Source organism: Hippocampus zosterae, chromosome 17 (assembly GCF_025434085.1).
Source record: "Hippocampus zosterae strain Florida chromosome 17, ASM2543408v3, whole genome shotgun sequence".
Lineage (NCBI taxonomy): Eukaryota > Metazoa > Chordata > Actinopteri > Syngnathiformes > Syngnathidae > Hippocampus > Hippocampus zosterae.
In genome coordinates this window covers 4973102-4995503 of record NC_067467.1, presented here as the reverse complement: position 1 = coordinate 4995503, position 22402 = coordinate 4973102, and the positions used below count along the sequence as shown (strand labels likewise).

The following is a 22402-nucleotide window of genomic DNA, read 5'->3' as shown; positions in this document are numbered from 1 at the left end:
CCAGATAAACGTACTGTACTTTCACACGTTTGTTTGTTTTTTTGATTCGCTCATCTTTCACCTACGACAAATCAATTAATAGAGAGTAAATGAAAAAAAATACCAATGGCAAATTTTAATCTGAAATGCCTGTATTTATCGGCGTTATTCTATTATCCAGCCAACCTATGCTCACGAGGGTCGCAGGCGTGCAATTCCTGCTCCAACAAGAATTGTTATTTGATTGATTAAATGCACTTTGCCAAAGAGGGGCTTCAAACACTCTCAGGGGAAAGTTGACCCGAGTGAGTTTAGAAATGTTTTCCCCAATGACACATTTTCATCACAAATGAAAATATAGTGACTAGACTCACAAAGGCCTTCTGTGGCTGCATACGTCCTCCTGGGTCATCACAGAGCTTCTTGACACTACAACGAGGCACTCTAAAGGCGAACATTTTCTGTTCTTTCCCCATTCTCTATGTGACACTTGTGGCGAACGTTGAGGCGCTCTGGCTCACCGCATGGTGCAATTGCACAGAATAACCACTAGGCTGTGGAATCCCAACTGCGTCACTTTGCACCATTTTAGTTGTGCTCCCCAAAAATCATGAAAAGGGAAATGGTAAGAAACAGTTGAAGACTGTAGCTCCATAATTACGTCCTGTTTCTCAGTATGTACATGTTTCCTGCAATTAATTTCAAAATAAATATCTGAATTCACTTCACAGGGTCTTTCAAAGTACAGCCTGAGTACTTGAGACAACATCGGAAAAACTAAGCAAATATGGCAGGCCTTTGCGAGGGTGGTCAGTAGGTGTCAGTGTAACCACGTGTTGTTTTGACATTCGCTGAACGCTTGCAGTGAACGTGGCAAAAACAGATGCGCACCGATCTGGTTCAATGTGTTGTTTTTTGTCAGTTTTTTTGCACAATCCTGCAATTGGTTTCAATTCCCCCAGGACACCCAACGCAACCTGAGGGGTCGAGTCGTAACACACAGACTGTGACACAGGCGTCTAAAAAAACAAGAACATGCAATCAAAGTCGTCAAAGTGCATGATGTCACGCGTTCTCTTTGATATGTGACGATATGTGACGATATTTAACGATTTTTTTTTTAAATCGGAGGAGAGCCTCCTACGCTTCTGGGAACGGGAGCGAGCGTGTCGGTTCGGGAGGGGCAGCGGGGGAAGGAAGAGGAGGCGTCGGGGGCGCGCCTTTCGCATCGGCTGCTGGTTCTCGCACCCAGTGTGGGCTACTGACAGCCAGCTGTGCGGCTACACGACGACGACAAGAACAGCTGCGAATCCACTGCCCTCTAACATTTAACGCTCTACTCCTCCAGTGCGCGTTTGGGGGGCGAATAAACCTCAAGGAGAGAGAAGAGAGGAATAGGAAGACAGAAAAGGGCTCGTTTCGTCGTCGGTTCCTGTGCTAGCTTTGCTAAAGACGAGCATTCCTCCGACATGAATCCGCTGTGTAGCAGATGTAATCTCGTCGTCTACCCCACGGAAAAAATCAATTGTCTGGACAAGGTAAGCGCACTGAAATCCTTTTATTGGTCACTTTTGTTTTTATAAATAACTAATGTTCAGTCGCTCCATTTAGACTTGGTTTTTTAGCTATAAAAGGGAGACACCTTCCGGATTTTTTTTTTGTGAATGAAACGAGTAGCCAGAACCCTTAAGGGACGCACAGGTATGGCTAGTATGGCGAGCTAACGGCTATCTATGGTAACACCCCTTGATTTGAGATCTAAATTTGGAACGTGGCTGCCAAAATATGATTCAATGATATTTTCCTCTTTGTTTTTAAACCTTTTCGGCATTGTAAAGTGGGAAACAGCACACGAGCACGAGCCTGGCTGGGGCCTGCACCTTGATAGCGACTCTCGAAAACGTTACGTCATCGTTTTACACGCAAAATTTTACACCCACTTCCAGTTTAAGGCAATTTTATTCACGGTTGAACAATTAGAATGTGGTCGTTTGCTGTCAGGGGCTTCCTTTCCGCCATCGGCTTGCGTTTTGGGACCCATTGTGGGACGTGTCACACTCCCTCCCATCGTTAATCCCATAGATGATTATCTTGTCGAGATTCGTTTTCAATCCCATACATGAGTGTTAATCTCACACTCAGGTGGCAAAATCTCATCAATTGTGAAATCTAGTGGTTTATCAGTGTGAGAAAAAAATGAGCACTGCAGCATCAGTAGGCAGTGCTTGTTATTTTGTTGTACTTTTGGAGAAGGGCACTGATCGTCTTTCTTTCTTGTGATAAAACCTCTGCATTTATTATGGGGAAACAACAAACAAACCCGACCGGGTCTGGGCAATCCCTGCACTTTGAGAACAACTCATTAGTGATTTATTACTTGATGGAACAATTTGTATGAACACACAGACATAAAAATGAAAAGAAGATATCTATAAAGTGTAGTTTAAATATTCAAAGGGAGTAGGAAGTAGAAAACTCTATGTAGTCCTCCCCTTGTTTTCTATATATTACTCATATCATGTTACCTCTACATTAAAACTATCATACCATTGTTTTTAAATCCAAATGACCCGTCCTTTGGGTCATTTTTCATTTTCAAGGCATTTTTCTTCCTTGTGATTTAAATGTAGCCATTCCAATGTAATTTCCCGTTAATGGCTGCCCCACTGCCTTTAACCTGGAATTTGTCACTCTCCCTAAACCAAAAGTGAGGGATGATTTGAATTGAGATTCTCTTTCAATTCCAAAGAGGAGGTTTATTAATCTTATGTTCAAGTGCCAAATCATCAATCGTATTGCCCACTGGGGTATCAGGATGAGGAACAAGAACCACTGCAAGATCCTGTGGTCATGCATGTTCTTACATATTGGACATTGTTGTATTTTATTTTCCTAGAAGGGTGTTAACTTGTGCACAATTAGTGGCCCCACACAAGCCAGAGCATGCATGCTGCAACTCCAGCTGTGGGTGTGGCCTGCTTCTTGCAACAGAGCTGGAGGATCTGTCTAATGGACGTCTGAATTGCTGTTGAAAATCTATCCCTCTCAATGACCACTTTGTTGACATGGGCACAATCTCCATTAACATGAGCTGTACGTGCCTTTTTACATCCAGTGTTTACTATATGACTCCTTTGGCGTCCACACGTGTTTTAAAAGGTATTGGGCGGTCTTAAATTTGGCTTTTCGAAGTTAATTAGCCACAAATCTGCTGGCCAAAGGTCTTACAAATGCCACATTCATGTAGAAATGTGTTCAGTCTACCTTCGGGCAAAAAAAAACGTTCGGAATTTTACTTTGCTCATAAATTAGATGATATGTCACCTAATGCTGTGGTCACATTTGATGAATGAGAATAAATCTGAAGTCTTAAAAATGCACTATGACTAAGGCGTTCCGCAAATGCATTTGTTCAGGAGATGTTTTGTCTGTTTCACCTAACAACAATTTAAGAGTCATGCGTGCTCGCTCATAGGCTGTGCTGTGGAATCTGGCCAGAGGTGGAGCACATCCCGGCAGACGGACCCACATGAAACATGCTCTGTCAGAACTCTGCCGCGCTCGTCTCTCACTTCCATTTCACTTCTGCGCTCTGCACACGGTGGTCTTGAGTCCGCCCCCCTTATCTTTGCTGCTTGTATTCACGGGTCAGCTCGGGTGACCGGTTTAGTCAACTGCTGCTGCTCCTGCTGTGTTGCTATTTTCGTCCACCTAAAAAAAAAGCCTTTACCTGATCTCCTCCTTTCTTACATCTATGCTGCGGTCCCCACAAAGGCTCACTTGTGTGACAGCTGCATTCCTGTCTAGCCCAGTAGAAGCAGAGCTGCCCGGGGCATGCATACCAAAAGACAGGAACTCTTCCTTTCCTTTGCCTTGCTGTGAGCAGTGATAGTTCCTGCCCATTGGGAGTAATCTATAAGGCTCGTGTTTTGTGTCTGAACAGGGATTTTGTGGTAAAATGTGGAAGGAAGGAAGGAAGGAAGGCAGCGGTTTTCCTCACAATTACCTCGTAGTCAACTATTTAGGCAGATTTGTGAAGGATTAGGTATTTTGAATCGGTCCGAAAAAATATTGCCGCTTGATGGGATCAGTCTAATTTGGATGGATACTTATTTTTCCATCTAAACCAATCCATATTATTTTTTAGCACACAATATTTGTTAACTTAGTGACGGCATAAAGAAAATGAAGCAATTACATTTTCCCAAATAACATCAAAATCCACAGGTCTCCGTACAATAGAAAAATAAACGTTTCTTGACATAAACCTTGCTGAGCCAGCCATCAGGAGGATTTCAATTCGTTGTTCTTTATTCAGATGCATTCTCGGAGTTATCTGACATAAAGAAATAAAAATGAGAACCATGTACATATGGAATATATTATTTTTTCTTTGTATGGGGACACCCTGTACACCACTGAGAGTGTTGCTACTTATTTCTGAGAAAATGAGTCGCTTTGTGAAGTGACATCAGCAGAAACGAGCTGATGCTACTTGCACTAGTTAGCATAGACATAGCAACTTGTTGCTGGTTTAAAATATTCATTTCAAGACAGTGTTTCTTTAACGGAATAATGTTTCCTTGAATTTGTCAAGGAGTTCTGGGTAAGGTAAAAGTGAGATGGTAGAATAACTCATTGAGTGCTTGCACCACTGAGACAATGGGAGGGATTGTGTCACTTTGGTTTTGAAGCCGTCAATTTGTCCAAGCGCAGTATACGTGGAAACCTGTAACTGGGTGTTACTTACGTTCAATGCAACAGGTGAAAAAAATGACTCGGGTTGTTGAGAGAATAATAAGTACACGCAGGCCTCATCGCGGCTGTTACTACGTCCAAAAGAATTCCATGGTTCACTTCATTCCCCCCATTCCTTGTCTCTGCCATTTATGTGGAAGAGCAACGGCTGGAAAAAAAAAAAGTCAAAGTACGGGGCTTTTACACACGCTGAAATGATTACCAAATGTTGAGCATCACACCACTGTCGACAAGCCATGCCAGCAATCAGTATGTCACCCATCACGGCTGCGATACCATATCCTTCGCCCTCCACAATTCCACGTCAATGCCATTTATAGAAAACGGTGACACGAGGGAACAGTTTGCAATGCTTGCTTTGAATTGACTTCGATTTTCCAGATGCTCACAGCAACTTCAGAATATTTGGCAGCCTGTGACCGTCACCTGAGTCAATGTATGATTCCGCTTCCTCATCAGAACCAGGAAGCAGGTCTGCTCATGCTTGGCCCTTATTGGTGCTTGCTTTGTAAATGGAATATATATTTATATCGTCTCTAAAACCATCATTCCTCTATTCTGTGAGCTAACTCCCCCCTCATGCGTGTTCTTAATTAAATCCTATGAAGTATGATGTGCGTGCTAAGCACGTTTATGAGCTTTAATAGGTTTTTAAAAGTCTTGCATTTAAAACGGTCTTAAATTCAGGGCATGAAATGCATGCTTAGGTTTTAAAAAGTTATGCATTCATGTATTAAATCTGGACAGATTTAACCTTTCAGACACGCCGAGGTAGAGTGGGAAAACTCCACTAAATAATAAAAATCCACTTTGGAGTCCCTCAAGGTTTGTTATTGTGGGGTCGCACCCTCTTATGTCCACTGTGTCCGCTTTTTTTCCCTGTGAGCTTGACCGAGCATGTTTGCTCATGAGTGGACACATATATAACCCACATTCAGTGTAACGCATGTAATCTCTAGTCATACGCACGCGTATGCCCTTGAGCCGTGAAGATGCAAGCAGACATTTTTTTTAAATGGCTGTTTCTAGGACTCCATCTCCGCAGTGTCCTAATTTTTCCTTCTCATTGCCAGGTCACGTCTGCCGTAAAGCAAAAACTCCCGACATGGTCGCGCTTTTGTAACTGATGATCGACTAGGCTGTGCTTCTTAAAAGTACAAAATGGCAGCCACCTGGACTTAGTCAACACTTTGTTTTGCTTCATTTTGTTTGAAAACAAATGAACACAATGAAGGGAGTGTGTGATGGCGGTGAATAAGTGTAGGCATTAGTCTCTTTGGTTTATCGTGTGCGGAGAACAATCTCAGCCGAAAGCCATTTCTCACCGTGAAAGGTGACATTTTAATGCCGGTCTGTGTGGCGACTGACGTCAAAGCGGTTGAAGCACATTTTGCACTGCTGTGAAAGCCACCGTTACGTCGATTCTCGGTTTATGTGTACTTTGAATTGGAACAGGACATTTTTCGAGTGCACCAAGATGTGAGAATGGATACAAGTGCAAATTGATAGTGTGCTGTTTCAGGAGCGTGCTTGCTAATAGATGGGGTGCAATTGAAATAGGCTAGTGTCTCTTGTTTTGTCAATCGAGTCTTTTTACCCGATACAGATCATCTGAAAATTCCGGACCAAATTCCGATCTTGCGATTAGATTGTGACAACTCTAGATGTCAAACAGGGACTTTCCTGGCTTTTGTGATATTTGTCCCAGGGGTCACAGCTGCGCTGTTTCCCACCTTTCGGGGATGCTTCTGTATAGGCATGGTGCCGCCTGCATCATTGCCAGGACAGGTTTGTGAAATTTAATTACTGACTTCTCCCCGCGTTGGTGTGTCGAAATTAATAGCTTTGTGGCCATTGCAAAAACAAAGGCAACAGGCGTGCGATGGAAAGGAACTCGTCGATGTGCATAGTGGCATTTCAAGTTCAGGTTGTGCTTGAGTGAAAATAACCCTTTAGCGCAACGTGTGTGTATGCAGCTCGCCGTCCGTGTGGCAAGAGGAAGTAAATCAGCGGCGTTTCACATCAGGTGGACGAGGTTTGTCTCGGCGGAATGCGGATCAGCAGGTTTTTGCGTGGCACTGAACAAATAATTAACCTATCAGCAGACTAGTACAACCGAGGACTGTGTTTGTTCTTGGCAAGATCCAAAGTTCAAGAGCAGTCCTTGCTGTATTTCCTAGTGCAGATCTATAAATGTAATAATACCATTTTGGGCAGCGCGGTGGTTTAGCGGTTAGCACATCTGCCTCACTTTCAAGAGGTTCTACTTTAGAATATAAAGTTCCCTTTTCAGTATGCCCCTCCCCTTGGTACACCAGCTTCCTCCCACATTCCAAAATCTTGCATCTTTGCTTCATCTGAGGCTCGTTGTGTCCATAGGTGCGATTTGTAATTGACTGCTTGCATTTGTCTGATTTAGTACAGGACGTACTGCCGCTTGCCCATAATCGGTTGCATTTGGCCCCGGCTCACTAACAAGGAAATGGATGGACAATACAAACGTATAATACAATGCAGCGTCTGAAAGTGCACACCCAAAAGAGCAACGAGTTTGGTTGACATTTAAAAAAAATAAATGCCTCTATAGCCACACAAAAACATTTGAGGTCAAATCGCTACAGGTTCAGCAGTTGGCCCAGGATTTAGTCTGTGTTTGCTTTTTCTTTGGCTTTTTGCTCCTTTTGGGGAAAAAGCACAGCCTCAAGGGATGTACAATAATACACAGGAAGTTACATTAACTAAGTTCCCTTCGGGTCACGTTTTTTCTTTTCTAGCATTGAATCAAAATTATCATGTAGTAAAATGCCATTTTAAAACCGCATGGGCTGCAATTTAAAATGTTTTTGGTTGGTCAGTATCCTTTCAACGGTAATTGAAGTAGATCAACTAATGGCCTAGGAACAGTCTGTCTTCTCATTACACAGATGACAAAGAAAAAATGGTGCGAATGCATACGCGGCAGCAGGAAGTGCAAGCAATCGAAACTTCCTGTACATCCAAAAGGTCTTTGCTTGTCCACCACCATGAAACAAAACGCGCGACACTCGGCCCACTGTCAGCACACGGCGCTCCCGATGGTCCGCCACTTCCAGATAGGAAGAAGCTGCTCCTTTAAAGCAGCCCAGAACCGCATTTGCAGTCATTCAATACAAGCTAGGCTAACTGCTGTGTGTTGTGTCTTCTTCTCTCTTTTGACTTTTTGGAACTCGACAGCAGCTTGATGTATTGACGGTTGCGCCAGCGTACATGAGGGTGAAGTTGATTTGGACCTCGTGTCCTCCCTGGCAGCCATTCTGACGCTCTGAAGCATTTCTTGCTTTGTGAGGAGATAATGACCAAGAGGGTCTTGTCATTCCTTTGCTCCTTCGTCCTCTCCTTGTACTCATCCTCCTCCACCCTTCCTTCCCATGACGATAACCACAATGTCGCTCCCTTCCCGGCCTTCTCTCTCCTTCCTTGTTCGACCATCCCTTCCTCTTGCTCTCCCCCGCCCCATGTTTCCTCCCTTGTCTTGCCAGTTTGCCCTGTCATCCATGCCTCTCAGAAGGCTGAAGACCGGGCTCAGTGCCAGAGGAGAAAGGGAAAAGGGTGGAGAGAGGTTGACTTGGCTGTTGAGCGGGAGGGACGGTTTCCTGGCCTCAACCCATAAGGCCTGTTGAGAATGAAACGCATGACTGCGAGGTGACCAAAAAGTGGTTTCTGGATTTCACAATATCACACCAAATATGAAAAAGACTCCCCTCCTATCCCTCTTTCACATACTTTGAACAGAAAAAAAAATCACAAAACAGTACCATATATCAATATAAACACACCTGACTTCATTTTATTTTAACTGCTGTTGAAATAGAATTGATAGTCAGGGTTTGAGTAGAATTGGTGACCAAGTAGACAAAAACAATACCTGCACCATACACGACATGCTGGTGATTTCATAAGAGCCACTGAAAAAATGTTACGGCAGAAACGATATGTGGTTTCAGTCACGAGCGCCGCCCAGTCAACAAAACCGAAATCCATAGCCATGTGACACAAAATTTTTTTTTTGCCATATATCTACAGATTTCTTTTTTTTTTTTAAAAATCCAAAATAGATAATAAAAAATGTCTTGGGTTTTTGTGTTCACTTTTTGGGTACAAAAATTGATGATGAGTAGCTTTCAGCAAATTTCAGTTTGCTCTATAGCGGTTATTGAGATCTAAGGTAATAAAGTGACTTTTGAAACACTCTGTATATTGACATTCCCTGGCGTTTATGCTCCCTAATGCTTCCACGGCCGCCATTTTGATCTGAATTTGTAGGACAGCTCAAGTGTGGTGGAAGATTTTAATTAGCAGCGACCTGGCAGACACTTGGGTGTTCTAAATCCTACGAATCTGAGCGGTGTTTCAAGTTTAGAAGGATAAATATACAGATGAGGCACATTTTTGTGTTGCTTTTATAAGCAGCCAGCCCTGCCCCTAGACGGCTATAAACAGCCACCATGCAATTTTCTTGAAAATAGTTTGACATTTTTCCTCTTTCTTTTGTCTCTTTAACCAGCTCGTGAGCTTTGCCTACAATCAGCCTTTTGTCGCTTGTTTGGAAATGTTCCCCGATTTATTGACGTATGTGTTTTTTTTTGTTGTTGTTGTCTCCTGACAGTACTGGCATTCGAGATGCTTCCGCTGCGAGACCTGCAATATGTCTCTAAACATGAAGAATTACAAAGGTTTTGCCAAGAGACCATACTGCAATGCGTAAGTTGTGTTAAATCTTAAAAGCGCTGTGTTTGTGCATGTCGTGACCCAACGTTAGGCCCCTTTTACCCCCCCACCTCCTTTCACCCTTGTTTGTCTGGGACTCTATCACTCCCTCCCCGATCGAAAAAGTCCAGTAATATGTGGTGTGGGAAAGTGCCTCCCTCCCCAGTGAAAGGAATGGCTGAATTTGGTGGGTTGGGGCGGGTCAACAAAGGAAATTCTTAAAATTCCTCTCAAGTGACACAGGAGGACACGACGCTAACTAGCTTGTTCACTCATGCTGCAACACACTAAATCGCCCATGTGGAATCTACGGAATCTCTCCTCAGGATTATGTTCTTCTCTCTGCATTTATTTTATCCAACAGTCATTTTGTGGCCAGTGAATTCAATTTCTTAATTGCGATTCCATTGCTGTACTTTCGTGGAAACTGCAGCTAGCAATCAGCTGTTATTATAAGATCGGGCATAGGCTTAAATTGAACAACTTTTATTTCCTAGTTCAGTCTTAAACCCGCTACGGCTGCCTACCAAGGACGTATTTACACGTCATTTCCTCTTGTCTTTATGCGCCGGTTTGCAGAAGGTTTTGACGACGCCTCGAAGTCTGTGATGTAAATATTTAAAATCTGTCCAGCAGGCGGCAAGGTGTGTTAGGGGATCAGTCAGGATCATGCTGCAGAAGAAGTAGGGGGGGTGCATGGGTGGAGTTGTGGAGTAGCGTGTCATAAGTGGAGAGTGCATTGGAATCAGTACCGATGGAGAGATCAAAACAATTAACCCTGTAAATATTGCTTTTGGGTCCCCCATGACGAAGGAGAGGAGTTTCTGAAAGCAGCAGGACAATTTTGTCCACCTAAAAGTAAGAAGCAGCCATCAAAAGAGGCTCCGCGTGCACGAATATCGTCTACCTCATGCAAATGCCACACCAGAGCGAAAATGCCTTTGCAAAAGCAAGCCAAGTGAAACCAGAATGCTGTGCAAGATGTGTCGTATACCCTTGTATCAGGGCAATTGCTTCATTTTGTATCACACACAAAAATCTGCATAAATTGCAGGGTGGAGACGACACACACGTGCAGGCGCACAAAATTGCAGGGCGGAGGGGACGCACGTGCACGTACTCATGCAAACATACCGTGCATTGAATGAGTTAATAAAACTGAATAACCTGACATGGAACAAAACAAAGGATGATTTGTTCCTTAAGGTCCCTGTGTAGCTCATACTTTCTAGTTCATGCGTTTTGTCGTAAAACACAGGTCAAAATCAGTAGTACGCCGGCACAATGTCAGCGTCTATGCTCACGACCTCACATGGCGAAGCTTATAACAGACCAGCGCGTGTTTGGCCCGCCTGTTGCACAGGCGCGGCACAGATGTTGCTAATGGCGCTAACAATGACAGCGTTCACTTTTGCTGGCGTCTGCCGGTGTGCCTGATGCATACGCACCGGCCCAGGCACACTGGAGCAAGCGCAGTGGTCGTCCATGTGCTTTCTGATACATTCCATTTTGTTTTAAGGGGTAGTCAACCCTCAACATTTCTTTACAATGATGTTCTATGCTGCCCCACTAATTGCAGCACAGCATTCTGATTATTGATTTTGTGGAGTAAGAGTTAAGCGGCAAAATCGACCCACTTTTGTCCATCTCAGAGTTGCTCTCGGAGCGAGTTTTATGTCGTTTTCAGTCAACCGCAAGTGGCAAAATGGCCGCCGCATGAGATGAACAAAGATGGGTGAATTTTACTGCTTAACTCTGATTCCACAAATGTAATATTAGTCAGAATGCCGTGTTTGATGAGTCGGGCGGCATAGAGGTTTTTGGATTGACTTCCCCTTCTAAGGTTTACTATTTGTGTACCATTTGACTGAGTTCCACAAATAGTCACAGAGGACGGGACAAAACATGGGAATCTCTCGTGAGCTGATTTGTTGCTTTTTACGATTCAGAGGATTACGATCTGGTTCGATTACTAATTATCACTCATCTCCATCAACACATCTGACTATTAGAATTCAGTTCTGACTTGCCCTGCCTCGGGTTATAAACTTTTTTTCCAGTTTCCCAACATATTGTTTTCTTGTATTAATACACCACCTGTCACTCAAACTCTGATGATTTATATAACACCTGTTCTAGCATGGACATTCTTTTTTTTTGTCTGGCTTCTCCTTGTCTTGGCTTTCTTCCGCCCTCTTCCATTTGTCTCGTTTGGCACGAGCAGAAGCCAAAATCTTTCGCAGCGTGTTTATTTGGCCGCCTCCCATTTGTTTAAAACAGTCCACTTGAGCGTAAACAACATCTGTATCATCGAGCCTTCCACTGAAGAATGATCTCTATTGCTCTTGCGCGCTGCTGCTCAAGTGGGGCGCAGGCATAGAGACGACAGATACTATACAGTATATACCGTATATATGGAGTGAGCAAAACTGGCTAGCGCTAATGCTACTTCCAACTATGTGAAGGGGAGGAGGAAACGTGGCGAGTCGTACAAATAGCACCGACATTGCAAACCCGCCAGACTCGTTTAGATGATTTGTTCATAGGCCCGCTGCTGTGTAGCTCGTACTTTCTCGTTCATGCGGTTTGTCGTAAAACCGGTCAAAATCAAGTCGTAGCCCGGCACAACCCTATAGTTCACCGTTTACGATTGTCGATTGTTTTACGAGCAGGTCGAGCACGTTAAATACTTGACGGCCCACAACAGAGGACATTTGACAATCTGTCCGACATAGATCAGAAACGAGGAGAAATGGTCACATTTGTCCCTTTTTCGGAAGCGTTTTGAATGTTCTGTGTATTTCTTTCCTGTGGATTCTTCGCGGACTAAACATGATATTCACAGGGGATGGTCAGATTTAATTGAGAGGGGTGCGGAGTGTCTCTAAAGATGATCCGTAACAGGGTTGAGTGGGTGGGATGTTCTTAAAATGTTCCCCTTTGCTGTTTCCAGGCCTTCAGTTGAATACTGAGTGTGTGTGCTCATGTGTGCCGAGCATAGCCACCTCAACACACACACTTTTACCCCTCCCAATTGCCATTTTTGCGCTCGCCATTTGTGCATGTGCCACCCAGTTAAATGTGAGTCATTACTGTATTAGGTTGCGCAATATGACTGACTTATGAGCGTTCCTGTGACTCACCCGCGCCAAAACGTACGCATGGTTGAGTGTACACACACACACACACACATGCACTCTTTTCCAGCATCTCAATGTGCATTTTTGTGCGCGTGTAGCAGTCGACTGGCCCTTTTAGTGCAAGGACAGTTGGCAAAGACTTATCAGCGATGACAGGACAAGGCAACAATTACTCATACTGTTTAACCCCAGTGCCGCTTTTCAATCGCTGTGTTGATTCATGCATGTGGCGCGTACAGCGGAAATGTAAATAAGAAAGCTAAATCTGTGCATCCAACAAAACCCGAAGCATCTTGGTTTACCGAGTACCAGATGAAAGAAAGGAGCAGGTCTCATGTGTACCGTAATTCATATTAGAATATACAGTAAATATATTGTCAGACCAAATAGGACCCCTGCATTCAGCAACACAAGATCTATGCAGCTAGCATGCAAAAAATTGTCAGCCCAATGGATGTGTGTGTTAGCCCTTGTTGTGCTCAGAGGATTTTTTTAATGCCAATGTCTCCTGGTCACACTGTTTTCTAATTTAGAGGTCTTTCTGTTAAAAAAAAAGGCCGACGCAGTCCTTCATCACAGCAGGATTACAGCAGATTTTCTTTTGAACGTGTTGTCAGGGAAGCTGTAAACAGGCGGCTTAAATGGGCTTCCCGCCGCCAGCGCAGTCAGTGAGACCATATATTTCAGGTCGCCCAAAACCCCTCGAGGCATTCGGAGTTGTGGTCCAATTCGCGTTTGCCATTTGAACGTAAGACTCGGCGGAGCTGCCATTTTGCCTTTTTTTGGTGACCACAAAGCTACTCCTTACTTATCTTCCGCTACGATGGCGCCCTCAGTCTCCTTTTGGATAAAAGACCACCTACTGAAAACTACAGGAGACATTATTGTGGTTATGCTCCATTCTTGTTCCCTGAAAATATTGTCATTCGACGATTCCATGCGATGCAGAATGTTTTTTCAGTTTCCCTGGTACTGTGAGCGTCAATAGTCGTGTCACATGCTGTTTCTTTCATTGCTACATCACCCATGAATATGTGCCTGCTTCTGCGTTCCCTGCACCCCCCCCCCCCACCCACACACACACACACACCTGCTATACAGCTCTCGTCCACAACACTGCAACCTTGAGGTTCCCGTTACCCCCAAAACACACACAAAAGCCTCACTTCCTCTTCTTTCTGGCTACCTTCGCCCCCCCTGACGCCACATTGTGTGTTATGCACACACGCCTTCGGTCTTCGGAGGCTCCTAACTCAACTAGATGACCGCTGTGAATAACAAATGCCCCACAGTTTTGGGGCAGGGGGGCCCCAAAGCTTGCTAGCCGTTTAAGTGTTGAGTATGTTTTGTTTTTTTTGTGTGTGTGTTTTGCAGACACTACCCCAGGGCAAACTTCACCTGCGTGGCTGACACTCCAGAAAACATCCGTCTCAAACAGCAGAGCAAGATGCAGAGCCAGGTAAGGCCAAGTCCCAATTCCAACTGTGGGGAACACAGTGAAAAGCCGCACTTGAGTTAACCCTCAAAGGACCACTCTCTTGAGCGCTATGCTAAAGGCCACTTCCTTCTGTGAAACGGATTCTTGACGCCAATATCAGATCACTTCCAACAAACGTTACAACCTGGCTTGGTGGATTCGTCAGCGGCAGCCCTATTTACACAGCTTACGTACGCTCGTTTGAAACGAGAAATTACAGCTCGCCATTTTAATAGCGATACATGGACCCACTGTTTCCTTCCAGACTTAACCAGGTCATGTGTTGTCATATAAAATGGCTCCAAAAATGCAAATGAAATGGCCCGGCAAATTCTTGCTCCTGCTTTGGCTGCCTGCTAAACATATAAAATCAAAAGGGTTTCAGGAAAGAAGTGTTTTTATTTTTGTTTGGTTTATTTGAGTGCGTCAACAGAACAGATTAGACTACATGTTAAAGGGGTGGGGAGGGGGGGGGGGGGTGGAGTATTGGGGTGAAGAGCACAATAGCTGACGGGCTGAGTGACAGATGGTGTTTTTATTCATGTAACCTCATTCCAGTCCGTGCACGCCAACATGCATATAGTGTGAACTATTCGCCTGGTTCGGAATTTGGAAAGGTCAAACAGTCATCTGCGAATTGTAGTTGACAAAATTACACAATATTTGGTTCACTTTTTTTTTTTTTTTGCATGCATGCATGCCACAAATACGTGATGTTAAAAATAAAAACAAAAAACTCTAAACTAATACTGAAACTAATACAAACTAAAACATGGCAGTACTTTGTCCGTGTCCTCTGTGAATAGTGGCGATTCGCTTTAAAGCTCTCCATTTTCTATACTGCTCGTCCTCGGTTAGGGTCGCGGGTGAGCCGAAGCCTCTCCCTGCTGACTGGGCAGCGCATGAAGACAAACAAAACTATGGACAATTTGATCTGCAAAACTGAGACAGACGTGCAAAAACTGCCGTATACTACCCGGACCTACAAATGACTGCATTAAGAGAAATGTTGGAGCATAGAATCAAGCCAATATCAGCACAGGATGATTATGTGATATACGACGGGGAACAGGATGTTATTTCATGAGTAAAATTGTCAATTAAAATATGTAAATTGGATTTTTTTTCAAATGCACTCATTAACATTTTGCACCGTTTACTCTTCAGTCACGCATCAACAGCAATTGCCCGTTATTCAGAAATAACGGTGAGTCATCTTGTGTTTTGTCGATCGCAGAATCACGAGCTGAATAAAACGGTTTATTTGGGGACGCTGGTGTGCTCTGACACCATTGCTATGGGAACCTTAGCGCTATGGAAGCTCATTATGAGACTTTGCGATGGAGAAAAATAAAGAGGAGGAGGCTGCAGAGAGAGAAAGGGGGGAAAAAAGGGAAGAAAGACAACAGGGCTTTGGTGTTAAGCGTCAAAAAGGGGAGGGAGGAGCCTGGCTGAAAGAGGAACTGTAACATCCACCGAGTGAAGTCGAAAGATCTCCCGGGCGAGGGGAGATTCATACATATGCAATGAAATATGAATGAAGGCGCACAAAAGGGGACACGGTGGGAAGGGGGTGTGGAAGTAAAGCAGCAATGTGATTGGAAGAGAGCGAGAGCCAGAGGCATTTACCCCCCCCCCCCCCCCCCAAAAAAAAGCAAATTGATTTTCGTGGTTTACATTGGCATGCGCACACTGAATCACAACACGTGTTGGGCGGGTGAAGAAAGTGCCATGCATCTGGTAAAAACAAAGAAAACCTCAATACCTAACCCGCCAAGTCATAACTGGAAAAAAAAAACACTACACCATCTCCTCGTGCCCATATATGGTTTCCACCTATGACCCTCCCCCCTCCCCTTCCACGGAACAGGAAGTGAGTGTTACAAAACTCACTGCTCAGCCATTGTCACATGGTTGCCGATTTGATTTCATGCTAAACATTTCAATCCAGTCATCCCAAAGTCCCAAGTTCATAGAAATCAAATCAATTTGCTTGGAGGAGAAGCATCCCATTCCTCTGGGTTGTTCAAGAAGTTTACAATGAAGAATGTAAATCAATGGCTATGAATAATGTTGTTGGATTTGTCTTGCTGCCGCTTGCGCATGCATGTCAATTTGCGCAATTAATTTTATTTGTCTGATTGATCAACTAATGATTAGAGGGGTTTTTTTTCTACTTAGGTTCTCTACAAGGAGGATTTCGAAAAGAATAGAGGGAAATCCTTCACCGTGGTCACAGACACGCCAGAACTGCAGAGACTCAAGAAATCACAGGACCAAATCAGCAATGTAAGTGTCCAGGATTCCCATTTTCCCAATTTTTTTCTTTCTCTTGAATAATTTCCCTGCCCGCCCTCTCCTAACACGTTCCGTTTTCTCACCGTGGTGTATGCCCACTCGCACCCGACCGAGCTTGCTGGAATGACAAGCGGCAGTTGTGTGAACATTAGCTCAGGCTCACTAATCTGTTCGTCACTGCTCATTGCCATCACCTTTTCACCAGTTCCGAAGTATTGTATTGATTTTTTTAATGAGCACCCTTCAAAAGAAAGCAGGGTGGTAAACATATCAAGATGATGCAAAGAAAGGTTTCGGATCGCTTTGGCAAAGCAGCTAATCAGCTTGTAAGAGAGAGCTGCTTAAAAACGTACACTCCAGGACTACTTTCAACTATTCATATAGGAATGAGCATTATAAATGTTTTTATGGGTGGGACATCAATTGCTTGCACATTTTTTCTATTTGCGTTGTGACTTGATCACTAACTGAATAGTTGGGTTTTGCTGCAGTACTTTTTCATCAGTGAGATTTTTTTTTTCCCGCTCGGCGCCCCACATCAAGAGCCATTAATTAGCCTGCAAATAAGAGCAGCGAAGTCGAAAGATGCACTCATGCACACACACACACACCCCATTTCCGCCACAGACTATTCCCACGGGAATCGCACATGGCTCCCGACCTGTAATGACAGTCAGAAGTGGAGGCCGACGGCTAATGGCCAAGGCAAAAGGTACATTACACGTCACGCAAAAGCCGCACGAGTCGAGATTGAGGCGCCACATCTGCTTGTAATTACTCCCAGCTCGTCCTATCACAAACTCTGCCATCTTGCGCTTCTTCTATTGTCTTCCCTTCCCACCGAGAAGCACAGGCCACTTCCTGTTAATCCCAGTCATCCGTTCAGACGGTTCCTCAAAAAAAACCAAATCATAATCTGCCTCTCGCGCAGCAGTGTATAGCTCTTGAGAACATCGTGCCCCCCCCATCACTTGGCCTGCTGTCCTCACCACTGCAAATGGACTCCTCGCCGCCACCGCCAAGCACAGTGGACCCTTTGATAGCGTCTGAGAGCTGGGTCATAAATCTTGACCCGGGGGTGCTGTGAGTCAGTCTGTTGACAGGCCTCTATTCATGGAAGGCTAGTTTCATCAGTGAGACGTTGTCTTTTTTTTTTCAAATTGACCACACAAAAAAGTCTGGGAGGGGCAGGGCGGGGGGGGGGGGGGGGGGTTCTGCTCCCGTCGGTGGACATCCCCCTCGCACTGCCCACGCTTCACCTCACCTGCTTGCGCCAGTGTGTCAGCGGCGGTTGCTAGGCAATGACACACGCCCCGGTTTCCTGCCAGGCAAGATGTCACATCCTGTCAGCGTCTGGAGGTTGGAGGTGTTATTGCACTCAGTGAAGGTCCCCACACCCATCTCCCGCGCCTGCGTTCTGCGAGTGGGAGCCCCCTCGTGGTTATAAAGGGAAATGCATAGTTTTTGTACCATGGATTGCATTTTTTTTCTTTCATAAAAACGCATTTGGTTTTTAGGGTGCGGGAAGCTCTGGTTGTTCACAACTGGTGATTTGCGAATTGGTGACTGTTGACTAATTCAATCAAATTTATCCCCCCTGCCCCATTGTTTTTAGATCAAGTACCATGAGGAGTTTGAGAAGAGCAAGACTCCACACCTCCAGGAGGACGTTGAGAAGACCAGGACTTACCAACAACAGCATCCAGGCAACCCTCCTTCAGGTAGTCCTGCTCCAAAACCAGTCGCCGTTCATCAGAGTGTCTATCGCAACTTTCTCTCACTTGACACTTAACGGCCATTTTGTCGAACAATTGTGTTTTTAGCCGCAGCTTACCAGCCCCCTGCCGCATCTCAGAACTACCACTATGAACCTGCTCCTGAGCCTGTGCGTCCGGCGGCCGCCGCACCGCCTCCTAGCGCCGGGGTACGTTTTCCGTCAGCTGTGGACCCAACACGGCGATGCACTGGCTCCCAAGCTAAAGTTTTCCTTAAATGCCGTAAAGTGTCTGAACCAAGTTTTTCTTTGTCCACAGAAACGGTACCGGGCGGTGTACGACTATGCCGCCGCCGATGAAGACGAAGTCTCCTTCGTTGACGGCGACGTGATCGTGGACGTGCAGCAGATCGACGAGGGCTGGATGTACGGCCGCGTGGAGCGCACCAACCAGCAAGGGATGCTGCCCGCCAACTACGTGGAGGCAATTTGAGAGGGAGAGAAAGAAGAAAGGAGAAAGAAGAGGTAGAGAAAAGGAGGGAAAGGAGTTTAAAAAAGAAAAAAAAGCCCAGTGCCATTTCATCTTAAATGCCGCTTCTCTTGATTTGCCTCCCCACTTTGCCGATCCCTTTCTCGCTGTTCAGCTCGCTAACCTCAAGCCTTCTGTCTTAAATGTTTTCCGTCTCTGTGCTGATGTTTGTCTCTTTGGATGTCGCTCATCATCCTTCCCCTTCATCGCGATACGGGAGTCAGCTCAATCCTGGCGATAGCACTTAACATTCCCCCCAGCGCAACATGAAGCAAAAATGCAAGGGAAAAAAAATCTATGGAAAGTCTCCTCTAAATCATGGCGCACAGATGGTGTTTTATTTGTGTTGCGTGTGTTTCCTCCGCAAGACTGGAAGATAAATTTAATCTCAGTTGCTGGAATTACTTGTACGTTTGTGCATTCCTTTGATCTCTGAACCCTCGGATCAGCCAGCTGTCCGTCCTAACAGCGTTTCAGTCTTAATGTATTTATAGATCTGATGTGACGCACTGCATTTTGGGTAATGTTGTTCAACTGGAATCCTGAGCTCCTGCTGTTGTCATTAGTTTAATTTTTTTCTTTCTTTTTTGGTGTCGGATAGACGCAAAAGGGAACGGGGCTAAGATGGGGAAGTCTTACACACACACAAACGATATGTTAGACACCTGACTTCTGTTTCGCGTGATGCGACATCCCCCCCTCCCCCGCTACAAAATTAGCAAACACAGCACAACTCTGTATTGTGACACCTTTTAAAACTTTTTATTCCACCGCTACAACATTCCAATCTTTATTTTCCTGTGAGATGTGAATTAATGTCTTTGACTTATTTACCAACCCACTTCTATCTCGTGCTTGTTTTTCTTCTCTTTTTTTTGCCTTTTTTGTTGTTGTGATTGTAAAATGCTTATTTTGAACAGGAAAATTTGTCAAGTGTATTAAATGAATAAACCAGCAACACAATTTCTGAAGGTGGAGGAGTTTATATAAAATGTAAACCAAAAAAAAAGGTAGTGGGAGTTGGATAAAGGAGCAGTGATGGAGTGAGCGGAATGCTGACGGCTAATATCAATGATCAATGAGGTGCCCGAAAACTCACAGCAAGCGTATGATTAGTTGAATTTGTAGTTATGACCATTTATCGGTGTGACCAGTCTCTGACAATGGGGTGTGATTGATTTGGGGGTGCAGTTTTCTGGCATTGCTCTCACGACATAGATAGTTGACATTTGTGTACAATTGTGTCATTATAGACGTCATTGTGCGTCAGGAATTTTTCTATGTGAATGATGGTGGCAAAAGGAATCGTGGGGGGTCTTAATTTTATCGGTCAAATTCATGTTTTTAGACTTAAGTATGCGAGTTCAGAACATTTTAAGCATGCACAGCCTCCTACTGGTCAGCATAGAAACTTGTTTGGCCGTCAGGGACAGCAAACTCGGCTCGTGTTTAAATTAACGGGTTGGTAGGTCAGTAAAAAAGCTATGTCAAGCATAAAACGACCAATATGAACTTGTTACTAGTAACTCTTCAGCTAGCATTTCACTGGTCAATAAGTCTATCCGCCAAGCAAGCATCGCACCACAATGACTATGAATACCAACTTTGTCACAAAAAAGTTTTACTTGTAGCTAATAAGGTGTCAGCTAGCGTTTTAGTGGTTGGCAAGTCTGTGTAGCACTAAGACCACCATAAATATGAATATAGTCCCCGAAAATTAAAATGTAACTCGTAGCATGTCAGCTAGCGTTTCATTTGTTCGAAGGCCAGTCTGTCAAGCTAGCGTAGCATTATGACAGCAATTAGTTTTTTTTTGTTTGTTTGTTTTTGCATCCATTTACACAACTACTTCCCCATGCTCAAAACATGCACTGTGACAAGGGGAATTGGCAGCGTGAAAGAGTAGATCACAATTTTTGTTTCCTGAATTATGGTGACTTGCGCTACTTTGGAAAGTCCTTGTAACTAATTGCCTGGCAGCTAGCTCCAGGCTAGTATAGCAGTACAATAACCATTTTTCTGTGTACGTATTTTCCGATTAAACTCTATCCTCGTTCTCAAACCCAACATTGCGGCTGAGGGTTGTCATTTGGAAAAAAAAAAGTCTGACAACAAATGCGTCGGCATGCAGTTGATTGCGCAATCAAATGCATGCCGACACATTATTTGTTCCCCGACATAGGCTTTGATTGGTTGTTAGATCCATTCGTCACGCTTTACGGAGTACTTTGACAACTTTTTCTGTGTACGTCATCTCTGAAAGTATTCTTAATCAAACACTGCGATGAGGGCATGTTTTATAATATGGTCAAGAGGGAGTAATAGGATTTTTTTTTTATTAGGGTGTTAAAACATTTTTTGAGACTTAAATGCCTGCCGTCATTTGTTCTCAGATTAGACGTTCGACGGAATTTGCCGTTTTGGATGGAATCAAATGTCATTCCTGACTCATGATTACATTTTTTTTTTGGGCCCCTCTTCCGCTTTCTCTCGTCCAAGTTATCCGTCCTCGCCTCTACCAAGCCTTCACCGTCTGTGTTTCTGACCCATCATTCCATGCTTCTCGTCATTCCAATTTACCGGTGTATGTACATGTCATATTAGGAATCCCGTAATCCCACAGTTGCAAGTTTGCAGACCAGTTTTGTGCATCTCCGTGTTTTGTTTTTAAATATAATTTTATGATTTAAAAAAAAAAGGAATTAAAGAGCATATGCATATTGCCACAAAGTACATGACATTGTCGGATGTTAGGACCTGATATCATCTCCTGTCAGCACTTAAAACTGTACTTGAGGATTCTGCAGATTGAATAAAAGTCATTTTCTCAAGACTGTTTGACTTACTCCACCTATAAACTTTTGAGTTCCTACGCATATAAAATTACATAAATTGGTTAGCATTGTTTTGCTCACGTTCGGCATTTATGGGGTCCTAGAACATCTAGATAACTGTTTTCAGACTAGTACTACTATGCAGCAGAGGTATTGGGTCCGACTATTTACAGGGTCAATAAACTGTTAAAATATTGTTATAATGACAGGAGAACAACTACCGGCACATATGACCTGCCAGTCTATCGTAAATGTGAAACTGGAACTTTATTACAAAGCAATAAATAATCAAAGGGACACTTTTATGTAACAAACATGCATGAAATAAGTTACAACACCCTATTTGAGAGCACATGCAACACATTTCCCAGGGCATTTCACCGAATTGTATGCACATTTTGGCTATTCCTACTCATATTTTCCAAAATCTGATCGTTTAGACCACTGGTCACCAACTCCTAAAAACGTAGCCTCTCACAATTGATAGTTTTTCTCATCCCCATCAAAAACGAGTCTACACGAGGGGCTACACATCTCAGAAATGTGTCGACTCATTGTGCTAGCCTTTGCATTAGTCTTGAGTTATGCTCACCAGAATCTTGGTACGTTACAGCTTCCAATATTCCTGTTGAGTCCTGGCTTCTGTCGAGTTCTGGGGCAATAACCCATTGGCAGAGTGGTACTCAGCAGCAGTAGTATCACTTCTAAGCACGGACTGCTTCCAGGATCAACAAGTTACCATTGTGACGAAGGAATAACTACATTCAACCTCCCTCTGACGGTGTATAAGAATTAATTGCCTCATTACAAAGCGTCAAAGAATTCAAGGAACACTGTGATATAACAAACATAAATGCAACACACAATTTTAGAGCACATCTCTTAGCAATACCCCAAATCATTTACCCTCATATGTTCCAAGTAGCA

At 44.0% G+C, this 22402-nt stretch overlaps 1 protein-coding gene and 1 long non-coding RNA gene across 2 annotated transcripts; one reads left to right on the top strand and one right to left on the bottom strand.

Moving 5' to 3' along the window:
• The first annotated feature begins 1183 nt into the window (after positions 1–1183).
• lasp1 (LIM and SH3 protein 1) lies at positions 1184–21472 on the top strand. The gene is made up of 7 exons (XM_052048394.1): positions 1184–1517; positions 9383–9477; positions 13998–14082; positions 16282–16389; positions 18014–18119; positions 18222–18322; positions 18432–21472. Exons 1-7 carry the CDS (start codon positions 1449–1451, stop codon positions 18603–18605), a joined length of 738 nt encoding a protein of 245 aa, XP_051904354.1. The 5' UTR covers positions 1184–1448; the 3' UTR covers positions 18606–21472.
• Positions 3460–22245, bottom strand: LOC127589295 (uncharacterized). The gene is made up of 3 exons (XR_007959348.1): positions 22068–22245; positions 4785–4885; positions 3460–3690 (listed from the first exon to the last, which is right to left on the bottom strand). It is a non-coding gene; the product is annotated as an uncharacterized LOC127589295 (long non-coding RNA).
• Positions 22246–22402: the final 157 nt, after the last annotated feature.